Source organism: Felis catus, chromosome E1 (genome assembly GCF_018350175.1).
Source record: "Felis catus isolate Fca126 chromosome E1, F.catus_Fca126_mat1.0, whole genome shotgun sequence".
Lineage (NCBI taxonomy): Eukaryota > Metazoa > Chordata > Mammalia > Carnivora > Felidae > Felis > Felis catus.
In genome coordinates this window covers 39035085-39058555 of record NC_058381.1, presented here as the reverse complement: position 1 = coordinate 39058555, position 23471 = coordinate 39035085, and the positions used below count along the sequence as shown (strand labels likewise).

Genomic DNA, 23471 nt, shown 5'->3' with positions numbered 1-23471 from the left:
CTTGCCAAACACTAACAAAGGTGAAAGGGTAACTACATGTTCACGTGGGTAAGTTGCATCTCACTAGTTTTTTCTGTCCCTGATGCTTCCAATCAAAGGGACTGAATAATATCCTGGATCCATGTGGCAATGTAGTTAGGATTAAGATAGCCAATGGGGAATACAGATAACAACTGTGGGTTCCCCACCTCTCAGGGCTTCCATTTCAGAAGTCTTGAGTTGCCTTGAGTTGTGACCGCAACTCTGGGGAGTCAGCAAGTTCTCTACTGTCCCTCCCAAATCAAGACTCATGCAAAACACTGGCAAAGGAGCCAAGTTTACAGTCTAAATTTTATTATCTCCAAGTCACAATGCTGATCACAAATGTGCACCCTTTAAAATAGTAACAAACAAACAAACAAACAAACACCACCACCACCACCACCACACATGGAGAAATTCTTGCAATGAAACAGTGGACCAACAGAGACAACTGTCACAGTGTCTTAAGGTCTGGGAATCTGGGCATGCTGCCCACAGGCTTGAGGAGACATCTTCAGGTTTAAGGCAAAGGGAACAGCCTACAAAAGGCACAACCACCAGCTACCCCTAGAAGAATCTCTCAGTTATTTCCTCCTTGGGGGTTACAGCTTGAGTGCCTCTCCCCACCCCCCACCCCACACCTGTGACTCAAGAGTGGTTAGGTCAGCTCTTGGAGAGAATAGAAACAGTGACATTACTTGGGGAAACACAGCCACCACCATCTCCCTCAGGTTCTGTAGGATAGGGACAGTGGCCAAATTACCCCTGGCAGACACAAGTGCTGCAGTAATAGGGATCTCTTCCACAGAGGCAGCAGGGGAGTGGTTCAGCGCCATGGATAGGGAAGAAAAGGAAGAGGAGCCCTTGCCCCGAAAATGACTGGCTTCCTTAGGCCTGAAGCCCAGATGTGGGATCTTCTGTTTGCAGGGACAGGAGCAGAACTTGGGGAAAATCAGGTAGTAACATCTAAAACACTTGTAGCAGGAAAGACATGGAGAAGAGCAACCGCGAAGTATAGGGCAGACCACTTGCTGGACAGTATCTGCCTCTAGAGAGATGCATTGGTCCACAGCAACTGGAAAGGGGGTGTGGTAGGAAGGATGGAAAGAAGAGAAGCAGAGGGACCTCTAACTCCACTTACCTCCAAGACTGAGCCCTGAGGACTGTGTGAATACAGACCCTTAAGGGGCAAAGGCTTACTCCACTCTCCCTTTCTCACAAGGGCATCTGGACTGCCATCTCTCCCCACTGTAGAGACTCTGCCCTCAAGTAGAGGACTGACACCTACGCAGTACAGGGACTGATGGAGGCTCAGACTCCTGAAAATCGAAGTCAAGACGAAGGGCTCCTACCACACACTTTGAACTTTTCTCCACAATGAGACACTCTGTGGACGGCTCTGCTTCGAGGGTTAGAGGAAGTGAGAGAATCCAAGTACAATAACAACGGCCAGACAAAAATGAAAGGCCACCTCTTTAAAGACTTGGTGGGGGAAAACTGGCTGGTAAAACTTCCAATTATCTGGGACGCAGGGAAAGACCAAAAGGGAACCCAGAGGAGCTAGCAAATCAGAAGAATGAATTTGTCTCATTTAAAGGCAAAGAGGAAAAGAAACTAAAAGAACATTAATTTAAGAATAATAAGCCAGGCTTTACAAACGAATGTCTTAGGAAACAAAACATACAGGAAGGAGCTTCCCTGGGAGAAGACACTTGAATTTCCCAGGAAAAAGTGAAGAAGAGTAAAAGACATGGGCTTCTAGATGTAGACCCAGAAGCCTGAGCTGGCGGGACCTCTGCTCCTCTGAGCACAGCCAACTCAAGTAAAGAGTGGAGATGGGAGGAAGTCCACTTGTTTAGCCCCTTCTCCAACAGAGTCTGTCCTCAGAGGAAGGCAGGGGTCCTCCTCATTCAGCTGCTTGCTGGTAGGAGCCACCCTTTATCTTTGAAGCCCTCCTGGTAGTAAACAGCCAGTTGTATTTCTCTTCTCTCCTGGGTTCTCACCTCTGCTGTTCTGACAGGGGTGGGGAAATGGGAGGAAACATCGTTAATGGACCTTCTGGGCATTTATAAGCTGTTTTCAAAAAGCCACGTTTCTACATCATGTGTTTTATTATTATTTTTTAATGTTTATTTATTTTTAAGAGAGAGAGAGAAAGAAGGAGAAGGAGCACACACGAGTGAGAGAGAGAAAATTCCAAGCAGGCTCTGCAGTATAGCACAGAGATTCTCTCTCCACGTCTCTTTCTCAAATAAATAAACGTTTAAAAAAAATAATAGTAAAGATAAAAAAATAAAGTCCCTAACAAAGCAACAATAAAACCCCCATGATCTTTCTCCATGACTTTTAGAACTGGCTCTGCTGCAAACACCTCAAATTTAGATTTCCCTTTCCTTAAAAAAGAATGCCCTGCATTTTTCCCTTGCAGATTCCCAAATGAAATTCTGCCAAGTTAACAATGGTTTCTGCTTCAATCCTGCTCAATGCATTCGCAAAACAAAGCGGCTGGCAAATTTTGAGACTCCTTTAAGCCTCCCCACAAGATATCTCATGATTATAACTTAAAGCATTAATTAGGTGATTGTTAAGTAAATAAGCATGAGCATTAGTTTTAAGAATGTTATAAGAGTTGGGGCGCCTAGGTGGCTCAGTCGGTTGGGCAGCAGACTTCGGCTCAGGTCCTGATCTCACGGTTTGTGGGTTTGGGCCCTGTGTTGGGGTCTGTGCTAACAGCTCAGAGCCTGGAGCCTGCTTCAGACTCTGTGTCTCCCTCTCTGTCCCTCCCCGGCTCATGCTCTGTCTCTGTCTCTCAAAAATAAACATTAAAAAAATAAATAAAAAAGATTTAAAATGTTCTAAGAGTCGTAGTACATTGTACACTTACTTTTATAGGATGTTCGATTTAAAATATTTAAGAACTCATATTAACTGGAACCCCTGCTTACAACCTGAAATAATAAAGTTAGAATTTGTTATCAGTCGTTAAAAAAAAAAAAAAAAAAAAAAAAAAAAAAAGGCCATGGAGACACACTCAGAAAAGGAGAGAAATTTTCTAGGGGAAAGGAAAGCCCACTGATATGGGAAGCAGCTTACATACCTCAGGAGGTGGGGGCTTAATGGTGACTGGCTGGGGAGTCCTCCGGGGTGGGGAGGGCTTTGGCTGCACCTGCTGCTGGGCAGGGTTATAGTAGGTCACTCCTCCATATACCTGTGATGGGGCCTTGGGACCCCAATAAGTCAGAAGAAAAAGTTAGGCAAACTCACCCTAACTATGACGAACAGGAAACATTATTTGGGCAGGAAGCATTATTCGGGCACAAAAATAAAAGTACTGGGGAATTTTTAAATCTCTAAGCTGCCCCTTAAAGTGATCATTCATTTCTACCTTACTATCTCTTAATTATGTTCTGGTTCTTACTCCTCCAAAATATTGCTCATCTTTCTCTAATTCTTACCATCAGCTGAAAAATGGAAGAGGCTAAGCTCAGTGGTGACACCTCACATACCAGATGGTGTCAACCTGTTGGGAGTTAAGCAGCACAAGAAGGGGTAGGGCTGGTAAGGATAATACAGCTTCTTTACTCAATTGAATAGCAGACACAGCCACCTAAGACATACCAAAACACTTCAATGAAATACCATTCAAGAAACAGAAGGCAATAAACAGACGATGGGCATTACATAAGCTGCATTTCCAGCTCCTGACCACCAAGAGGCGTCCTGGTGTCACATGCAAATCAGTGGCATCGAAATGTTTTCTCAAATTCCTTAAGCATTCTTCCCATATCACCTCCTCGTCTGAATTAAAGGACGTGTAGAAAAATCTGCTCATTAGCCATCTCACCTGCGTATTAGGATATAGATGAGGAGGCGGTGGGGGAGGCAGTGCCCCTGGAGCATAAGGGTAGCTAGGATTACCAAAGTTCATGACGCCTGGAGCAGAAAAGTAAGTAGGAGCAAGCAACTGCTGAGGTGGTGGCTGTCCTGGAGACATGGACACTGGTGGGGGATAGAGGCCCGGATTGGGGAGAGGTGCCGGTGTCTGGTGGGGATGTAAACCTGGATAAGAAGAGGAAAACAAAAATTAAATAGAAGATAACACCATTTCCATGGGATGGCTTGGCTGCCCTGCTCAGCACAGAAAGACTCAGGATGAAGTCCTCAGGATGGACCCAAGAGGAGTTTGTTGCTCAAGCAGCCAGAGTGGCCAGCCTTGTAAGCAAGCAGCACAGAGCTCAGGAGGATGGAGCTTGTGAAGCCCCCAACACATATCCTCACGTACTGGAAGCATACAAGCAGAGGTGCAAAGCTTACCTGGGTGGGGAAGGTGCATTTCTGGCTGCACAATCATGCCCTGAGGAGGCAGTGGGGCAGGGCTGTCACCATGGGTATAGATTGGTCCCTGGAACTGCACTGTAAAATATCACATTGGGACTCTCATAAACCCTCACTCTTCGTATCATATGGATAAGTCTCCTTGTCCCCCAAACCCTTTAAAAGATGTTCTCAGTTTTCCATGTGAAGAAAACAGCAGCCAGACAATGTTTGATAACCACTGTGAGAAGTCAGAAGGGAAATTTTAGGAGTCAAGAGGCTGGTCTCTTAATTCACTTCATCCTGCCAAGAAAGGTGCCTAACAAGAATTTTTAAAAAAACAAACAAAAAACCCCCAAAATAACTCACATGGATCATAGTAATGTCCTTCCATGATACTGATGTGCACAGGAGGGGCAGGGGGCTCCGGCACAGGTCTCTGCCGCTGAGATGAATAACGTTTGGCTCGCCCACCCTGGACACCCTGAAATAACGAGGTCTGAGCAAAAAGACTCCCAGAGGGCTGACTCTCCTATCAAGTCCCACCCTCCTGTAGGTGCTGCAAAACATACCCTTGTTATATGGCACATATTTAAACAATACTGGCAAAATGAAGGGGTTCTGGTTGGCTCAGTTGGAAGAACATGCAACTCTTGACTTCAGGGTCATGAGTTCAAGCCCCACATGAGGTGTAGAGATTACTTAATAAAAAAAGCTTAAAAAAATATTTGCAAAATGAATTGTAAAGCCAATGAGAAACATCAAGATCTGAACCTAGACCCTCTACCCTTTCTGGAGAGCCAAATTAAAAGAAATATGGGTAAATCAATGGGAAAGCAGACTCGAAGGCCTTATCCTGGTTTAAACAGTGAACAACTTGCATGCAGCCCGCTCCCCCAACTACTCCCTTTTCCTTTCTGTACCATTTCTTCCATCCGGTTAAACTGAGGTGGAGGTCCTGCTCCCATGTGTATGTGATTGGGCATACCTGTAATATACCAAAAAAAAGGTCATGGCTGCAGAGCAGATAGATGTTGAGTAAGACTAAAGAGAAAATTACAGGTTGAAGAATACAACATGTGGAATTGTTTTATTCTTTTAAACTAAGAAAATTCTTTTTTAATGTTTATTTATTTATTTTGAGAGGGAGAAGGGGAGAGACAGTGAGGAAGCACATGAGTTGGGGAAGGGCAGAGGAAGAGGGAATGAGAGAATCCCAAGCAGGTTCCACGGTGTCAGCAAAGAGACTGATGCTGGGCTGGATCTCACGAACCATGAGATCATGAGATCATGAGCTGAGCCAAAATTAAGAGTCAGAGGCTTGCCAACTAAGCCACCCAGGGACCCAACAAAATTCCTTTTAAACTATCTCTGCCTCCTGTCAATACCAGCATTTGGAAATCTGTCCTCACTGCCTGCAATCTTAATATAGCAATAAAGCCTTTGAACACACACACACACACACACACACACACACACACACTTCAATGAGAAAGTGCAAGTTCAAATTTCTCCCACCAAATACTTCCCTTTACAGAATCCCTAAGAGGTTATAATTAGCACAGTACATTATCAAATGTATTGAAAAATCTCAGCCCTCAAGTTTCTGAACATAACTGGACATTCTGTGAATCTGCCCAATTATTCTAGGCCATAGAGGTCTAGGATGGACATTTGGGAAGATACTCCTCTCTGGCTGAAAATGACTCAGGACAAAAAAAGACATCTTCCAATGGTAATAAGGTATCAGTAGAAGGGTATACTTCTCCATCCAAAGATCAACTCCAGGTCCAGTTTATATTACATTGGTTTTTGGTATTCAAAAATGCACAGGGGTGCCTGGATGGCTCAGTAGGTTAAGTGTCCACTCTTGATTTTGGCTCAGGTCATGATCTCATAGTTCGTAGGTTCATGCCCCACTGTCAGCGTGGAGCCTGCTTGGGATTCTCTCTTCCTCTCTCTTCCCCTCCTCTGCTCCCTCTCACTCACATTCTTTCTCCAAATAAACAAACAAAATCATGCACACCAGGGAAGGATGCTGAAACTCCCAGTCCAAATGAGGATTTCCAATCTTTAAGTTCAAATCAGATTTCAGAAACTAAGGAAAAGAGGGGCGCCTGGGTGACTCAGTTGGTTAAGCGGCCAACTTCGGCTCAGGTAATGATCTCACAGCTTATGAGTTCGAGCCCCACCTTGGGCTCTGTGCTGACAACAGCCCAGAGCCTGGAGCCTGCTTCAGATTCTGTGTGTGTGTGTGTCTCTCTCTCTCTCTCTCTCTCTCTCTCTCTCTCTCTCTCTCTCTCTCTCTCTCTCTCTCCCCCCCTCCCCCACCCACACTCTGTCTCTCAAAAATAAACAAACATTAAAAAAAAAAAAAAAAAAAAAAAGAAACTAAGGAAAAGATCTTTTGATCTACCTGGCTGGAGGGAAAGATGCATGGGCAAGAGCCTGGTAGATAGGTCCTGGTTTCTAGAACTCTGCTATCCAACGTGATATCCAATAGCCACATGTGGTTATTTAAATTTCTATTAATTAAAATTGCAAGTTCATTTCCTCAGTCACTCTAGGCACATTACAATTGTTCAAAAAGTTCTTACACTATAGAAAACTCTATTGGGTAGCCTGGCTCTAGATTAAGGAAATTAGGCTTTCCTTTCAAAGAGATTAGAAAATTCTCATCCAGGGGTACCTGGGTGTCTCAGTCCATTGAGAGTCCAACTTTGCCTCAGGTCATGATCTCATGGTTTGTGGGTTTGACCACCGCATTGGGCTCTGTGCTGACAGCTCAGAGCCTGGAGCCTGCTTCAGATTCTGTGTCTCCCTCTCTCTCTCTCTCTGATTCTGTGTCTCTCCCCTTCTCTCTCTGCCCCTCCCTTGCTTGTGCTCTCTCTCAAAAATAAATATTAAATGTCTCCCCCTCTCTCTGCCCCCTCCCCCACTTGCACTCTGTCTCTCTCTCTCTCAAAAATAAACATTAAAAAAAAATAAAATAAAAAATAAAAATAAAATAAAAGCCCTCCATAAAAAACATTAAATAAATAAGAAAAAAAAGAAAATTCTCATCCAAATTCAAACGAGTAAGTATCTGCCTTCAAATATTTAACTATCAATTCATATAATAAGAACACTGCCACCCTCTTCCAACTTTTCCCACAGAGAATGGGTAAAAGATTGTGCATTCAAGAGGTCAATATTGATAACTGGTCAGGTAGGCAAAGTAGTGGGGTAGTCTTGGGTAACAGATAAAACTTCTCTGAGGTCTTTGTATGAACATACCTATGAATATATTTCTTTCAGTTAACAAAAACAAAGCTAGGGGCACCCGGGTGGAGTTGGTTAAGCGTCCAACTCTTGATTTTGGCTTAGGTCATGATTTCACAGTTTGTGAGTTTGAACCCTGTGATGGGCTCTGTGCTGAAAGCAGGGAGCCTGCTCTCAGAGCCTGCTTGGGATTCTCTGTTTCCCTCTCCCCCATTTGCACATGCACGCACTCTCTAAAAAAAAAAAAAAAAAAAAGATATTTATCAGACACTATATCCCCAAGATACCTAATCCCATGTCCCCAAACTCAGTGATGCTCAGGGAAAAAAGTTAGTCACTAACCCTAAGGTACCTACCCCGAAGCTCACGTGGCTGTAGGAACGAAGGCTGCCCTGGACTCCAATTCTGTTCTGTTATGTTTAGTTGTGCCACATCTTGCTCAAGTCCACTTGTAGTAGAATCCACTGGAGCCTCCCAGGCTCCAGTCTTAGCAGGTGGAGAAGGGGTAGTTTCTGGGACTGGAGGCGCTGGGTTCAGCCCTTCAGGTGGAGGGGGCACCTCCTCTGCAACCTTGACTGCATCTCCAGCTTTGATTCTCGTTCTTCTTGCCCGGGAATAGGATTTCTTCTCAATAGGCCTGTCAGGGGCTGGTGGTGCAGCATCAGGAGCAGCAGCTGGAATCTCTGAGGCTGCCTCTTCCTTCTCAGGACTGCCAAGCACTTGAGCATCAGCTTCTGGAGATGGATCCCTCACAGGAGTCTGCTCTAGGCGCCGTGACCGGTAACTGGCTTCATGTTTAACAGTCTCACCAGACCGGCCACCATGCTGCCCACCAGTATCCACAGGCCTAAAACCAGCACGACCTTCCTTGAAGCCCCCAGATCGAGAATAATTCCTGGGAGCAGACATCCGGCCAGTACCTGCAGCATTTCTGTTAATAAATGTCCTTGGTGGTAGGGTGCCCCCAGGACCCTGATGGCGATGGGACTTGTTTGGTCGCTCAACAATCCAGTTTGGATCTCTTTGCGGAGGACTCCCAAACCTGAATAAATGGAATGGCAAAAGTCTTAAGGAAAGAAATAACAAAAGAGATGAGATGACTAGAGATATAAACTGAAGGTCAGGGAGACTTCACCCATTCCTCACCGACTGAATGACAGGCTGAAATGGCATTTAGAAAAGCAAAGGTCTCTCTAAAATATAAATATAAACTGCAAAATCTCCTCACCTGGGTTTCCGGATTCTTCGGGGTTTGATGTCATCAGGATTGTGAGCTGAGCGGATGTCATAGCCATAAAGAGCAATGAGCTCCTGTCGAGACTTTGGAGCCTGTTCATCTTCCCGGAACTTATCATGCTCCCAGCGACCCTCATCCTTCCATAGCTTTCGCTGTCTCCCCTTGGGTCTGGATAAAACCAGGAAAAAGTGTCTTAGGCTGGTAGATTCCATTATATAAAGATGTTCACAAAAAAATAGGGTTGGGCAGAGAAACAGTAGGAACTTCACTGGTCTTCCCATTTTCTCAGACAGATTATACAAAACCAAGAGTGAATCACAGAGCCTACTGAGCTCAAATGTAATAAGGGACAAATGAGGAAAGACTTCACTTCAAACTACTCAGCACCTTGGAAATAAATATCTCTTGCTTATAAGGCAGCCTATGCAAGTATTTCATATCCCAGAGTCTTGAGCCTCAAATTAAGGAAGGCAGTGGAAGTGTGGGTCTGGATCCCAGCTCCTCCACCAAAAGTTACCAAATATCCTAAGCCTCACTTTCCTCAAAAGATAATCATAAAACTTAAAAGTACTGTGAGCAATAAATTAGCAAAGTGCCGGGCATACAGTAAGCACTAAATACATACTAATAGCAGCAACAAATGGTTGTACCTGACTTCCTCCTCCTGAGTTTGCCCTCGAAGATCATGCTCAAAGAAGAGCCCTTTCCGGGGTATGTATGCTGGGTTCTTCCGATCCTCATCATCATCCAAATGCTTAGGGCCTTTTTTACCCACTTTGTTCTCCACAGGCTCTGTGCTCTCCTAGAGGACAGACAAAGGGCTCCTTATTCTCTCCAAGGTTAAGAGTCCTTATTCTGGCCCCCAAAATGGAGGCCTGTGGTGGACACTGACCTGTCCATCCCCACTCTGCCTCTCTCCAGTTACAGTGCCTTTGGTGTCAGGCTTTTCTTCTCCCTTCTCTTCTTTTGCTGAACAATTAGCAGCATCATTGGCTTCTGATTTCAGCTCCACTTTGGAGTTTTCCTCTTCACTGTATTCCCCTTCTTCACCCTGAAAAAAGTTCCCATCAGTTGGAAATGGTGCATTTTTATTTTCCATTCTTTTTTTTTTTTTTTTAAGTTTATTGAGAGAGAAAGAGAGCATGTACATGAGCGGGGGAAGGGCAGAGAGAGAGGGAAAGAGAGAATCCCAAGCAGGTTCCATGCTGTCAGTACAGAGCCTGACACAGGGCTCCAACCCACAAACCATGAGATCATGACCCGAGTCAAAACAAAGAGTTGGACCCTTAACCGACTGAGCCACCCAGGTGCCCCTTATTTTCCATTCTTTAGGATAGAAACATTTTCTAATGAACTTTTACTACCATGTAAGAATTAAAAGCAAACATATCAAAACTCTTACTAAAATTTCTAGAGGATGGGGCGCACACACGCACACACACACACACACACACACACACACACACACACACAAAACACAATAAAAAATATACATACATATACTTATACAGATCCGTGTAAGTTTTCCAGGAAGATATGCAAGGAAATGTTAACCATGGTAGCCTCTGGGGAAGGAGCCCAGGAGATATGAGAGGCTTTAAACTGCCTAGCATACAGGGGCACCTGGGTGGCTCAGTTGGTTAAGCGGACAACTTCAGCTCGGGTCATAATCTTATGGTTCATGAGTTCAAGCCCCACATCGGGCTGGCTGCTGTCAGTGTAGAGCCCGTTTCAGATCCTCTGTCCCCTTCTCTCTCTGCCCCTTCCCTGCTCACAGTGTCTCTCTCTCTCTCTCAAATATAAATAAACATTAAAAAAAAAATAAAAATAAAAACTGCCTACCATACAAAAGGAGCTTAATCTTTGTTGATGATTTCTCTCCCTCTTCAAGGATTATTTCTTAAACATGCAGTGCCTAAAAACTACACTCTAACTCAAGCTGTGAATTGTCTCATCTCAGAATAGCTTAGAGCAGAGATTCCCAACCTTTTAGATTATGTGGACCTCTTGTTAAACTCCAAAATTTTCATGGATCTCCATTAGACAATAGCTCATATAACACCCAGTGACTGAAAAAAACATATTAACAAACAATTTCTATACATTCAATAATACTTCAAATAAATCTACATTGTATTAACTTGTATATTCAAAACCAGTAATACATAAAGGTGGGAGATGTACATTTAGTCTATAAATAATACGAACTGAGCTAGTGAATTTGCAAACTCTGTAATAACCCTATGATTTTTCAAGGCATTTATTTACCCTCAAATTGGGAAATAATGGCATACATTTTTTATGTCTGTGATACGAATACTCAACTTTCTGCAGCATGAGATCACCTTAGCCAACAATTCAGCCCAGAATTATGTAATTATAAAATTTTGGCTTAAAAAACTTGTTCTTTTTAAGATTTTATTTTTAAGTAATCTCTACACCCAACGTGGGGCTTGAACTAACGACCCCAAGATCAAGAGTTGCATGCTCTACCAACTGAGCCAACCAGACACCCGTGACTTAGAAAGCTAGAGAACTTGTATGACCACTGCATTTTAGAAATGAAAACAAAGCTCAAGTGCTTTCTTGCCTCTCCACATCTCCTTTCCTCTCCTGCCACATCAAGATTGGATAATCCTGCTTGTGACAGAGAAACTGCTGAGTCTGTCCATACAGAAGAGGGTCCTTAGGCCATCTACTAAATAGGGGCCACCAGAAAGGGTTAGGTAATAAAGGTGTGGCTAGTTCTAGGGAGAGAAAAGGAGCAATTAAAGCTTATGCTGAGGGAACTGGCTTTAGAATACTTTCATTTCAAATTCCTCTCAGGATTTGGGCCTCCAGAGGCCAGTCTATAGGCTGGAGGGTAGGTTTAGAGACCTGAAAACAAAGAAATGGGTTCAAAGGAAGGTGAGCTAGTCCTCACTGCTGGGTTAACAGGTCAGGGTGCCAATACCCCGCTGCCACCTGGTAGATAGGTGCACACTAATCTTATTCTCCTACTGGGTCTGACGCTTGATCTATACTAGACTTGCTCATAACTCCAAACTCATGCTAACATCAGGAATGTGATCAAAGAGTTCTACTGTGAGATTCCTGATAAAGCAAAGAAGCTCTAAGTTTCTACCCTTTCTTCAAATAGAGTGGCGTCTGCCCAACCGGCCCAAATGAGCCAATTAATCCTCTTCCCTACTCAGCATCTGGGTATTTCAGCCTCTAAGTGTTTTGGGTCAGATTCCTGAAAGGTGATACTGTTATGAAACCCACAATTAGAGGAAGACCACACCCACACACTATAAGGATTAAGCCTCTACTCATAGCTTTTTTTTTTTTAATTTTTAAAAATGTATTTATTATGAGAGAGAGCAAGTGAGTGGGGTAGAGGCAGAGAGAGAATCCCAAGCGGGCTCCACACTGTTAGTGCAGAGCCCAATGTGGAGCTTGAAATCACAAACCGTGGGATCATGACCTAAGCCAAAATCAAGAGTCAGATGCTTAACTGACTGAACCACCCAAACGCCCCTACCCACAGCTTTCTAATAACCAAGTGCCCTTGATTCTTCCCATTTCCCCTCATTCACAAGAAGTTTCCCCTCCTCTTGAGATGGGGATGGGTGGATGGTAATCATTCAGTTCTTTCCCTAATCTTATGTTCCCTGTAAGTTCTAAAGCAGAAATTTCAAGAATCTTATTCAATATGTATATGTGACCTTCATTCATTAGTCCCCACCAAACAAACACACAGACACACACACTGATTTCAAACATCTTAAAATAGTATCAGCATGATTATGAGAATTTTGTTTTATGCTCTGCCTCCTCTAGTCCATGGTGGAATGTCAAATGAGGGAATTCTTTTATTCCAAATGAGAAACTAATTTTGTTTCCAGGGCAGGACAGAATGATACAAACAGCAGTGCTGAGAAGACTCCAAATTAGTCTGGTCTAACTGAAGACAAAAAGGTGCTACCCCAGGATCACACTGCTTTGGCTAAGGACTGACACCAAAATCCTTTTCCAGAGACAAAACTCCTCTTCAATGAATACTCTCCCCAACTCTCAAGTCTAGCTCTCCCTTGAAGCCCCTGGTAGCTTTCTCACACAGAAGTTTTAGCTTATTCTTGCATTCCTTATGTATTTCAGAGTATAAGACAAGAGTTAGTGTCTTCCTGGTTCTCAATGTCTCTTCTAGATCTAAGTTATCCAGCATCATTTTATTTTATTTTATTTTATTTTATTTTATTTTCAACATTTATTTATTTTTGGGACAGAGAGAGACAGAGCATGAACGGGGGAGGGGCAGAGAGAGAGGGAGACACAGAATCAGAAACAGGCTCCAGGCTCTGAGCCATCAGCCCAGAGCCTGACGCGGGGCTCGAACTCACGGACCGCGAGATCGTGACCTGGCTGAAGCCAGACGCTTAACCGACTGCGCCACCCAGGCGCCCCTATCCAGCATCATTTTAAATTCCTACTCCCCTGAGGCTCCTATCACCTAGCTATATACCTCTATGCCTTCCTTGAGCCAACCCTGCCACAGACTTGGAAGAGTAGCAAGATGCTCACTCTTCACCTCTGCTACAGGCCATCTGTTTCCATGGCCACACTCCAGACAAGTCTTATCTGGAACTGCTATACATTTCTTTTTTAAGCAGGCTCCACACCCAATGTGGGGCTTGAACTCACGACCCACGACCCTGAGATCAAGAGTTGCCTACTCTGCTGACTGAGCCAGACAGGCACCCCTGCTATACATTTTATTTTTATGCCATACATTTTTAAAAAAGTAAACCTGCTCCTCTTTAAAACTCTTCAATACTCCTTTGATCAAAACTACCACATGCAGGGGCACCTGAGAGGCTCAGTTAGTTGGTTGAGTGAGTGACTTCGGCTCAGGTCATGATCTCGTGGTTCCTGAGTTCCAGCCCCACATCGGGCTCTGTGCTGACAACTCAGAGCCTGGAGCCTGCTTCGGATTCTGTGTCTCCCTCTCTCTCTGCTCCTCCCTGATTCGCGCTCTCTCATAAATAAATAAACATTAAAAAATAAAAATAAAAAACTGCCACATGCAAAAAAAAAAAAGTTAGACCCCCACCTCACCCCATAGACAAAAATTAACTCAAATGAATCAAGTCCTAAATTTAAGAGCTAAAACTATAGAACTCTTAGAAGAAAACAGGAGTTAATCTTCATGACTTTGGTTTTGGCATGGATTCAGCCTTCTTAGATATGACATCAAAAGCACAAACAAAAAGAAAAAAACAGATATATTAGACTTCATCAAAATTGAAACCTTACACCATTAAGAAAGTAGAAAGAAAACCCACAGAATGCGGAAAAAAGATTTGCAAATCATGTATCTGATAAGGAACTTGTATCTAGAATATATTTTTACAACTCAATAAAAAGACAACCCAACTAAAAAATAGGACAGTCCTGGGTGGCTCAGATGGTTAAGCATCCAACTTCAGCTGAGTCATGATCTCACAGTTCATGGACTCAGGTCCTGTGTCGGGCTCTCAGCTGTCAGCACAGAGCCTGCTTCAGATCCTCTTGTCCCCTTCTCTCTTTGCCTGTCCCCTGCTTGCATTCTCTCTCTCAAAAATAAACATTAAAAAAAAAGGGGGGGGGGGCCGGGGTGGCTCAGTTGGTTAAGTGTCCGACTTCGGCCTAGATCATGATCTCGCAGTTCATGAGTTCGAGCCCCGCGTCAGGCTCTGTGCTGACAGCTTGGAGCCTGGAGCCTGCTTCAGATTCTGTGTCTCCCTCTCTCTCTGTCCCTCCCCAGCTCATGCTCACACTCTGTCTCTGTCAAAAATAAATAAAATTAAAAATAAAAATAATAATAATAAAAAAACAAGTTTAAAAATTGTCTGGGATTTTCCCAGGATTCTGGGAAAATGGCAGCCGCAGTTTTTGATCTCTTCTAACCTCCACATGAAATGAGAGCTTCTAGACAGCAAAATCAAAGCCCTTTAAAGGCTTTGGACGTTTACAACAAAACTAGGTTACAAGGTATTCCCCAGACCTCAAAATACAAGCACACAGAAATAAAGCACGAACAGCCATTAAGACCTGCACCAGACTGTGTCCGTACTCAAGAAAGCAGAGTAGTAAATGGAACTGAGAACAGGAGAACCCTGAACTAATCAACAGGTATTTATTTAACAGAAAGCTAAATTGAAAACAACAGTTGAAAGTAGGAGGAGTTTTACTGTCTCCAATAGTGTTTGAATGTGAGGGTCCTGCAGTAAGAAGCTCTGAAAGGGCTTGAGGTGTCTAAAATCTCTGAAATCTTGCAACCGACCCAGCTGCCAGGGCTGCCTTCTAGGATAGGGTCCCACACCAAAGAGAAACTTGAGAGGACAATCCAATTGAGCAGGAGAGGAGCAGAAGGAATGAAGAGAAGCTACAAAACAAATTAGGAAAGGGAACAAGAGCAGGAAATCACAGAAAGCAATCCACCACTTTTTTTTTTTTTTAACACTACAGGAAAACAACAGAAAGAGCTTTATGAAGTCAGAAAAAGCTACTCTGAGCCATATGTCCTTCTAACAGATCAGGAAAACTAATATCACATAAAATACAAACCGGTAACAAAAACATAGAGGTCAAATCCTATATAAACTTATCATGAGAAAGAAAAAATAAGAGCATTCTACAAAGAAAGCATGACAGAAGACAGACATATCATATAAAAAGTGTAACTTCATTTCAAAAAAGCTAAAAAGGCATTAAGAAAATTAGGTAAGGTATGAAAGAACATCAATCAGAGTTAGAAAAACTCAAAAACGAAACGAAAGAACTCAGGAAAGTACTAGAAATTAAAAAAAAATCATTTCAAATACAAAGCCTAAAACTAGAAAAAACACAAGAGTGAATAAACATAGTAATAACACCTTAAGTAAAAATAAAAGTGATAAGGAACAAAGTATTTTTAAAAATCAAGAAGTAAAGGGGGCGCCTGGGTGGCGCAGTCGGTTAAGCGTCCGACTTCAGCCAGGTCACGATCTCGCGGTCCATGAGTTCGAGCCCCGCGTCGGGCTCTGGGCTGATGGCTCAGAGCCTGGAGCCTGTTTCCGATTCTGTGTCTCCCTCTCTCTCTGCCCCTCCCCCGTTCATGCTCTGTCTCTCTCTGTCCCAAAAATAAACGTTGAAAAAAAAAAAATTAAAAAAAAAAAAAATCAAGAAGTAAAGGAAAAAAGGATTAGAAAGAAAGGGTCAAATACTGAAGACACACATAAAATACTTAGGGGGCACCTGGCTGGCTCTGTTGGTTAAGTGTCCAAATTTGGCTCAGGTCATGATCTCAGGGTTTGTGAGTTGGAGCCCTGCATCCAACTCTCTGCCATCAGCACAGAGCCTACTTGGGATCCTCTGTCCCTCACTCTCTCTATCCCTCTCCCACTTGTGCACATACACTTTCTCTCTCTCAAAAATAAATACACATTAAAAATAAATAAAACAGGGGCGCCTGGGTGGCGCAGTCGGTTGAGCGTCCGACTTCAGCCAGGTCACGATCTCGCGGTCCGGGAGTTCGAGCCCCGTGTCAGGCTCTGGGCTGATGGCTCAGAGCCTGGAGCCTGTTTCTGATTCTGTGTCTCCCTCTCTCTCTGCCCCTCCCCCGTTCATGCTCTGTCTCTCTCTGTCCCAAAAATAAATAAACGTTGAAAAAAAAAATTAAAAAAAATAAATAAATAAAACAAAATACTTGGGATAGGAGTTCCATGACATATTGCAGAGTACATCTCATACCTGTGAACACCAACCCAGAGCAACCACCACCAGACAAATTCTAATATAGTTACTGGACCTTAAAAAATATATACTGGGAATACCTACACACAAAAAAGCAAGTGACCTATAAGGGAAAGAAAATAAGCAATGATCAGTTTTGTTCAGGATAAAATCTTTGGTTCATGTTGTCTTTCCATGGATCTGGAAATAATTTGCCGGAAATACAAAGGACAGAAAAGGCATGTTGGGTTGTACCACGAGTGAACAATCATCAATACCTTTTCAACAGATAAACTGTAAGGAAAAGAAAGGGATGAAAAACTAACCTGTAGACTAAGAGACCGATCAAATTTGGGGCACCTGGGTGGCTCAGTCGGTTAAGCGTCCAACTCTTGATTTCAGCTCTGGTCATGATCTCATAGTTCATGAGTTTGAGCCCCACAACAGGCTCCATGCTGATAGTGCATCAATGGAGCCTGCTTGGGATTCTCTCTCTCCCATTCTCTCTCTCTCTCTCTCTCTCTCTCTCTCTCTCTGCCCCCTCCCACCACTTGCACACATGCTCTCTCAAGATAAACTTAAAAAAAAAAAAATCAAAATTATTTTTTTTTTTGAGAGAGCGCAAGTTGAAGAGGGGCAGAGAGAGGGGGACAGAGGATCCAAAGCAGGCTTTGCACTGACAGCAGCAAGCCTGCTGTGGGGCTTGAATTTATGAACCTTGAGATCATATCTTTAGCCAAAGTCAGATACTTAACAGACTGAGCCACCCAGATACCTCAAGAGAGATCATACTTTAAATAGGCAAGACTGAACTGTAGCATATAGGTATATAGTTAGTAATCAAGAAGAAATGCAAGCAATGGATTACTATGAAAGTCAGGATACCAGGCTTTTTTTCTGTAATATAATCTGCTGTCCATAGAAACTTTTTCTATGCTGTCCAATACAGCAGCCAGTACCCACAGCTAGCTACTGAGTACTTAAAATGTGGCCACCGCAACTGAAGAACTGAAGTTGATTTTAAGTGAAACTAATTTAAATTTAAATAGCCACATTTGGCTAGTGACTACTATATTAGACAGAGCAGAACTAGACTTTCTTAACTTTCAGACGATATATATACTATATGTTGCCATTTCAAAGTCCCTCAAGTCCCTCAATTTCAAAACATCCAAAATTTAACCCACCATTCTTCTTCCTAAAATCTCCTGTGTCCCATTCTTTTTTCTTTAAAAAAATTTTTTTAACGTTTATTCATTTTTGAGAGACAGAGTTTGGGCGGGGGGTGGAGAGAGAGACAGACAGACAGACACAGAATCCGAAGCAGGCTCCAGGCTAAGCTGTCAGCACAGAGCCCTATGCAGTGCCTGAACCCACAAACTGTGAGACCATGACTTGAACCGAAGTCGGATGCTTAACAGACTGAGCCACCCAGACGCCCCGTTCTTTTTTTTTTTTTTAATGTTTTATTTATTTTTAAGAGAGAGAGAGAGAGAGAGAGAGAGAGAGAGAGAGAGGCAGGCGGTGTGAGTGGAGAAGCAGAGGAGACAGAATCCGAAGCAGGCTCCAGGCTCTGAACTGTCAGCACAGAGCCTGACGTGACACGGGGCTTGAACTCATGAACCGCAAGATCATGATCTGAGCGGAAGTTGGATGCACAACTGACTGAGCCACCCATGTGCCCTTCTTGTAAAATGTTATTTTTGAGAGAGAGAGAGAGAGAGAGAGACAGAATGTGACTGGGGGAGGGGCAGAGAGAGACAGACACAGAATCCAAAGCAGGCTCCAGGCTCTCCACTGTCAGCACAGAGCCCGACGTGGGGCTGGAACCCATGAACCACAAGATCATGACCTGAGCCAAAGTCAGCTGCTTAGCCAACTGAGTCACCCAGGCACCCTTCCTGTGTCCCATTCTCTCTCTTATTCATCAACCTGGGCATCCCTTTGACTCCTTAATTCAGGCTCCACATTCAATCAATCAAGAAGTTCTGTTATTACCACCTAACATGTCTCAAATCTGAGTCCCACTGCCATGTCTCTTCTGTAGGGTACCATCATGTTCCCTGGCTTGTCCTAACAACCTCTTAACCGGCTCTCCCTGTCCCAAGTCTTGCCTCACCCACAATTCATCTTCTTCACTTAAGCCATCAGTAGCTTTCTTTCCTTGCTATTAGGGTAACACCCAAACTCATTTACATACAGAATGGTGAGATGCTATAAGTTCATAATCAACAAACCTCACTGAACACTGCATTCTGCGTAACAATCTTTCCAGGGTTTCCATTCTCTAGTGACTACTGCAAACATTCTTCACCCCAAAACCTCTCATCTCCCTTCTACTCTTTACACATTAACTTCATCACTGACTTCAGAGAAAATAAGTCATCTCATCAATCACCATATTCTATGAATTCCATTACCTAAATAGCTTTCAATTCTGTCCACTTTTTTCCTCCCAGGTTAATTTATTTTAAGAGATAGAGCTCGGGGGGGGGGGGGGGGGGGGGGGAGAGGGGGAGGGGGAGGGAGGGAGGGGGAGGGAGGGAGGGAGGGAGGGAGAACCCCAAGAACGCCCTGCACTGCCAGCACAGAGCCTGACACAGGGCTAGAACCAACAAACCCGCAAGATCATGACCTGAGCCAAAACCTAGAGTCAGACACTTAACTGACTGAGCCACCCAGGTGCCCCTTGATCCTGTCCAGTTCCGTTTTCATTGCTATCACACCACTCCACTCCAGGCCACATATACTGCTTGCCTCAACTTGCACATTGCTTTAGCTTTTCTGCTTCCAATTTTGCTCCCCTCAGATCAACTAAAATTGCAGACAAAATAATGGTTATAAAATAATAATTCTTGGGATGCCTGGCTGGGTCAGACGGTAGTGTGTCCAACTCTTGATCTCAGGGTCATGAGTTCAAGCCCCATGCTGGGTATGGAGCCTACTTGAAAGAAAGATCTCAAATTTTACTGTGCATAAACATCAACCTGGAATCTTATTAACATATAAATGTCTGAGTCTTCCCTCCCTCTGCAAGATTTTGCTCAGAACTGGCCAACTGGATTTTCTGAGGCAGGTGTCCCTTGGATCTGACAAACACTTCTTTAAAATTTAAGTCTAATTCAGGGGAGCCTGGCTAGCTTGGTCAGTGGAGAATGCAACAGTTGATCTTGGGGTTGTGGGTTTCAGCCCCACGCTGGGTGTAGAGATTACTTAAAATCTTAAAAAATAATAATAAAATAAGGGGGCGCCTGGGTGGCTCAGTCGGTTAAGCGTCCAACTTCGGCTCAGGTTATGATCTCACAGTTTGTGGGTTCGAGTCCCACATCGGGCTCTGCGCTGACAGCTTGGAGCCTGGAGACTGCTTCGGATTCTCTGTCTCCCTCTTTCTGTCCTCCTCTACTCATGCTGTCTTGCTCTCTCAAAAATAAACATTAAAATAACAATAATAATAATATAATAAAATTTAAGCCATCAGTATTCATCACATACTTGGTGAAAACCCTGTTACGCTTTCTCACTTCCTTACGCTATAATCCAAATACATTTTAATCTGGCCTACAAGATATTTTAAGATTTGGACTCAGACTCATCACTTAGCACCAGTCATGCTAAACTTTTCACATCCTCCAAATCGTCATGCAGTCCATTCCTTCTAGACCTTTTCCCCAGTGTTCTCTCTGCTTAGGATATTCTGCCTGGCTAACTCCCACTCACCCTTCAAATCTCTATTTTAACATCCCATCCTCTGTGTTTCCAAATACCTTAAACCCAGTTAGTTGCCCCCACCATGTGTTCCCAAAGCACCCTATGCTTCCGATATTATGACACTCACCAAACATTACTGTAATTACTTGTCTATTTTCTCCACAAGGGAAGAACCATGTCTGTCTTTTATTCCAGTGCTCAGCACAACTCCTGGCACATAGCAGGTACATGATGAAGAAAAGGAACAAGTAAATCCCTCGACGATCTTGCCCCTGTTCACTAATTTGCCTTTATTTCTGGTATCCGTCCCATACCTATTATGTTCCGGCCACATCAAACTATCAGTTTCCAAATAATTCAGTCTACTCTCCTGTGTCAGGACTTTCACAGCTGTTGTTCCCTCTGCCTAGAACATGGTTTGTCTAACTCCAACTTACTTTTTCCTGACTACCTAAAATGGATTCAGTACTCAGCCATTAATACCCTACTTAACCCTGTCCCCAGCAGTTGTCACCAAGTCCTAGGATTGCCTGCATGTTTATCCAACTTCCTTACTAAGTCATTCCTAAAGACAGAAATTGTGGTATAGTGTTCACTGTTGCATTTCCAATGCTTAATGGAAATCTAATACACAGTAACAGTTCTACAAAATCTACACAATGAACCTTTGATCCACAATCCAATTCCTTCTGTTCGTAATCCCATGATCAAAATCCAGAACTCAGGACTTTATTCAACAACCCCAGGAAACAAACAGCCATTCCCTGGTAGTTCATCTCTGGTAGTTCATCCAACCAAAATAAGATCACAAAAGCTTGGTTTATGGAAATTTTCTCCTGAATTTAAGAGGGAGAAAGCACCCTATAAACTGAGGGATGTTTCTGATACAAACCACTCAGAATCCTGCCCTTTTAAGGTCTTCAGACACACTTGAAAAAAAATATCCAACTGCCTGGTTTCATTCTGTAGGTAGCATAAAAGGAACTGCCAAAGATCCCGTGAAGGACTTCAAGATGTTCTCATTCTCTAGTTTAGAACCTTATTTTCTGCAGACAGAGTGAAAAACTGACACTAAGAGTGTATCACATGAAACCTAAAGAGGCATGCACCAAATTTCCCTCACTCTAAACAAGACCTTTTATAACAGTTTTTGAAGAGCATAAATGAAGAATGCACAAGAACAGTAACAAGTGGGTCATGGTACTTTTGAACCACGAGTGTGTACATGTTTTTAAAATACATTAAAAACAAACAAACCATTTTCCAACCTAGATAACAGAGAAAAAAGAACCTGTTACACTCACTTCAGAGTCTTCTGCACTTTCATAATCCGAGAGAACAGCTGAAACAAAACAGAAATGTGTAAGGAAAAAAAAAGGCAACAGAAATGATTATAAATACATTTCCTGATTGCTTTTTGAGTCAAGCTAAGACTCTAACTCAATTCTGACATCAACCTATCAGGGAGATAAAATTACGGTCCCTATTTACAAATGGGACACAGGCTCAAAGAGCGATTTGCCCAACATCATACTGCTAAAATGTATGCTCACAAGCCCTGTGCTACAAAGAGCCACGTTATGGCACTTTTCCCCCACATCCATAACAGTCTGACAGGATGTCAACTGCTAAAGATAGGTGATCTGAGTTTACCGGCAAAAAACTTGTCATAATGCTACTCACCATCGCCCTCCATGCCATCTTCACTCTCCTGAAGGAAAGGAGATGACATGGGTTAGTTCCGTGATTTCCAGAGGGTGGGGAGCTAAAGACTCAACACAAAATGGTTGAAAAGGGAGATGAGGAAAGGTACATCTTTAACAAATAGCAGCCGAGGGAGGTCCGATCTCTTCACTTCCAGCCCCAATTTCTGAATAAACATCCGCTTTTCATCTACAGCGGCTCTACCCTTCCCCTTGACACCCCAACACCTCCTCCTCCCTTGGGGCTCCGGATGCACACCGCACTGGGATAGCTCTCTTCTCTAACACGCTATGCCCCAGCATCTACCATCAACTCCCAGCCTCGCATCACCACCTACACCCCGCCCCCCGGCCGGCCCCGCCCGCGCGCACTCACACATTCCGACTCCTCGGCGCTCTTCGCCCCCCCGCTCTCCACCCGCCGCAGATGAAGGGCCCCAGCTCGGCCTCCGCGCTGAGAAGGCAGAGAGCCGCTGCCACCGCCTCCAGCACTACCGCTGCAGCTCCCGCCGCCCCGCGCCGGGGAGCCGCCGCTGTCTGAGCCCGATGCGCCAGACTCCTCGTCCTCCGTGTCCTGCGAAGCGCGCTGCCGCCGACGATCCGCCATCTTACGGAGAACGGCCGCCGCCGGCCAGCTCCTTACGTACCGCGCCCGTCGCAGGGGCTGCCGGGAGGCTTGAGAGCTAGTCCCAGCATGCTTCACGTGCGACACTGGCCGCCGCGCTTTTCGGGAGGAGGGGCTAGGGGCTGGCACCCTGCGGCACGTTTGCGGCGAGCGGGATTACGTAATCCGTGTCGTGCGGGGGGCGTGCCGCGACCCCTGTCTTGCCTGGGGTAGGCCCCCGCGAGGGTAGCGGTGTTCCTCGCCCAGCCATCTTGGGCCTTCCGAGTCAAAGGCGCTCACCTGTCACAGCTTCACTGCGGCATTGGAGCTGTTTCAGGCTTTTCTATTTCCGTTTCTCGTTTCTACCTACGTTTGAAGCAGAACGTTTTACTGCATTCGTTTGCTTAGTAAAATCACGAGTGAAGGTAAACCTCTAAAGTCGTTGTGGTGCGTCAAAATTTGCCACAGCAGCGCATTTGAAGCTAAAGAGCGAAGGAGAAACCAGTTGTCTGCAGTGAAGCTCAAGGACTTAGTGTTGCAGCACACCGTGTTTTCTCACTTCCTCTTCCTTCTTGTATCTCCCCCACCCCCATCCCAGCTATCACCTCTCCCAAAGTGCAGGCTGGTATGATGCTAGACTTAACCAAGATTTAGAACCGATTTTAAAAGATGAACCGCCGTTGGTTCAATTTCCTGACATGATTTCCTTCTTAAGGGTTACCAGACAGGTAGCTGAGGGGAATGCTTTGACTTTGGCCAGGCGTTTGCCAGCAGTGAAAAAAAAAAAAAAAAAGGTGTATTTTCTTTGGACCATAGTAAATACGTTCAAGATGTGTAAGGTATTAGTGTACCTACAGGAGTGCACATTAATAATATATATCAAACAGAG

At 44.1% G+C, this 23471-nt stretch overlaps 1 protein-coding gene across 1 annotated transcript; it reads right to left on the bottom strand.

The window, feature by feature from the left end:
• Positions 1-312: 312 nt before the first annotated feature.
• Positions 313-22648, bottom strand: CASC3 (CASC3 exon junction complex subunit). The gene is made up of 14 exons (XM_006940311.5): positions 22355-22648; positions 21959-21986; positions 21580-21617; positions 9726-9884; positions 9484-9635; positions 8825-9001; positions 7953-8638; positions 5259-5323; positions 4705-4819; positions 4336-4434; positions 3866-4080; positions 3119-3241; positions 2906-2969; positions 313-2034 (listed from the first exon to the last, which is right to left on the bottom strand). Exons 1-13 carry the CDS (start codon positions 22583-22585, stop codon positions 2946-2948), a joined length of 2112 nt encoding a protein of 703 aa, XP_006940373.1. The 5' UTR covers positions 22586-22648; the 3' UTR covers positions 313-2034; positions 2906-2945.
• Between the last annotated feature and the right edge of the window lie 823 nt (positions 22649-23471).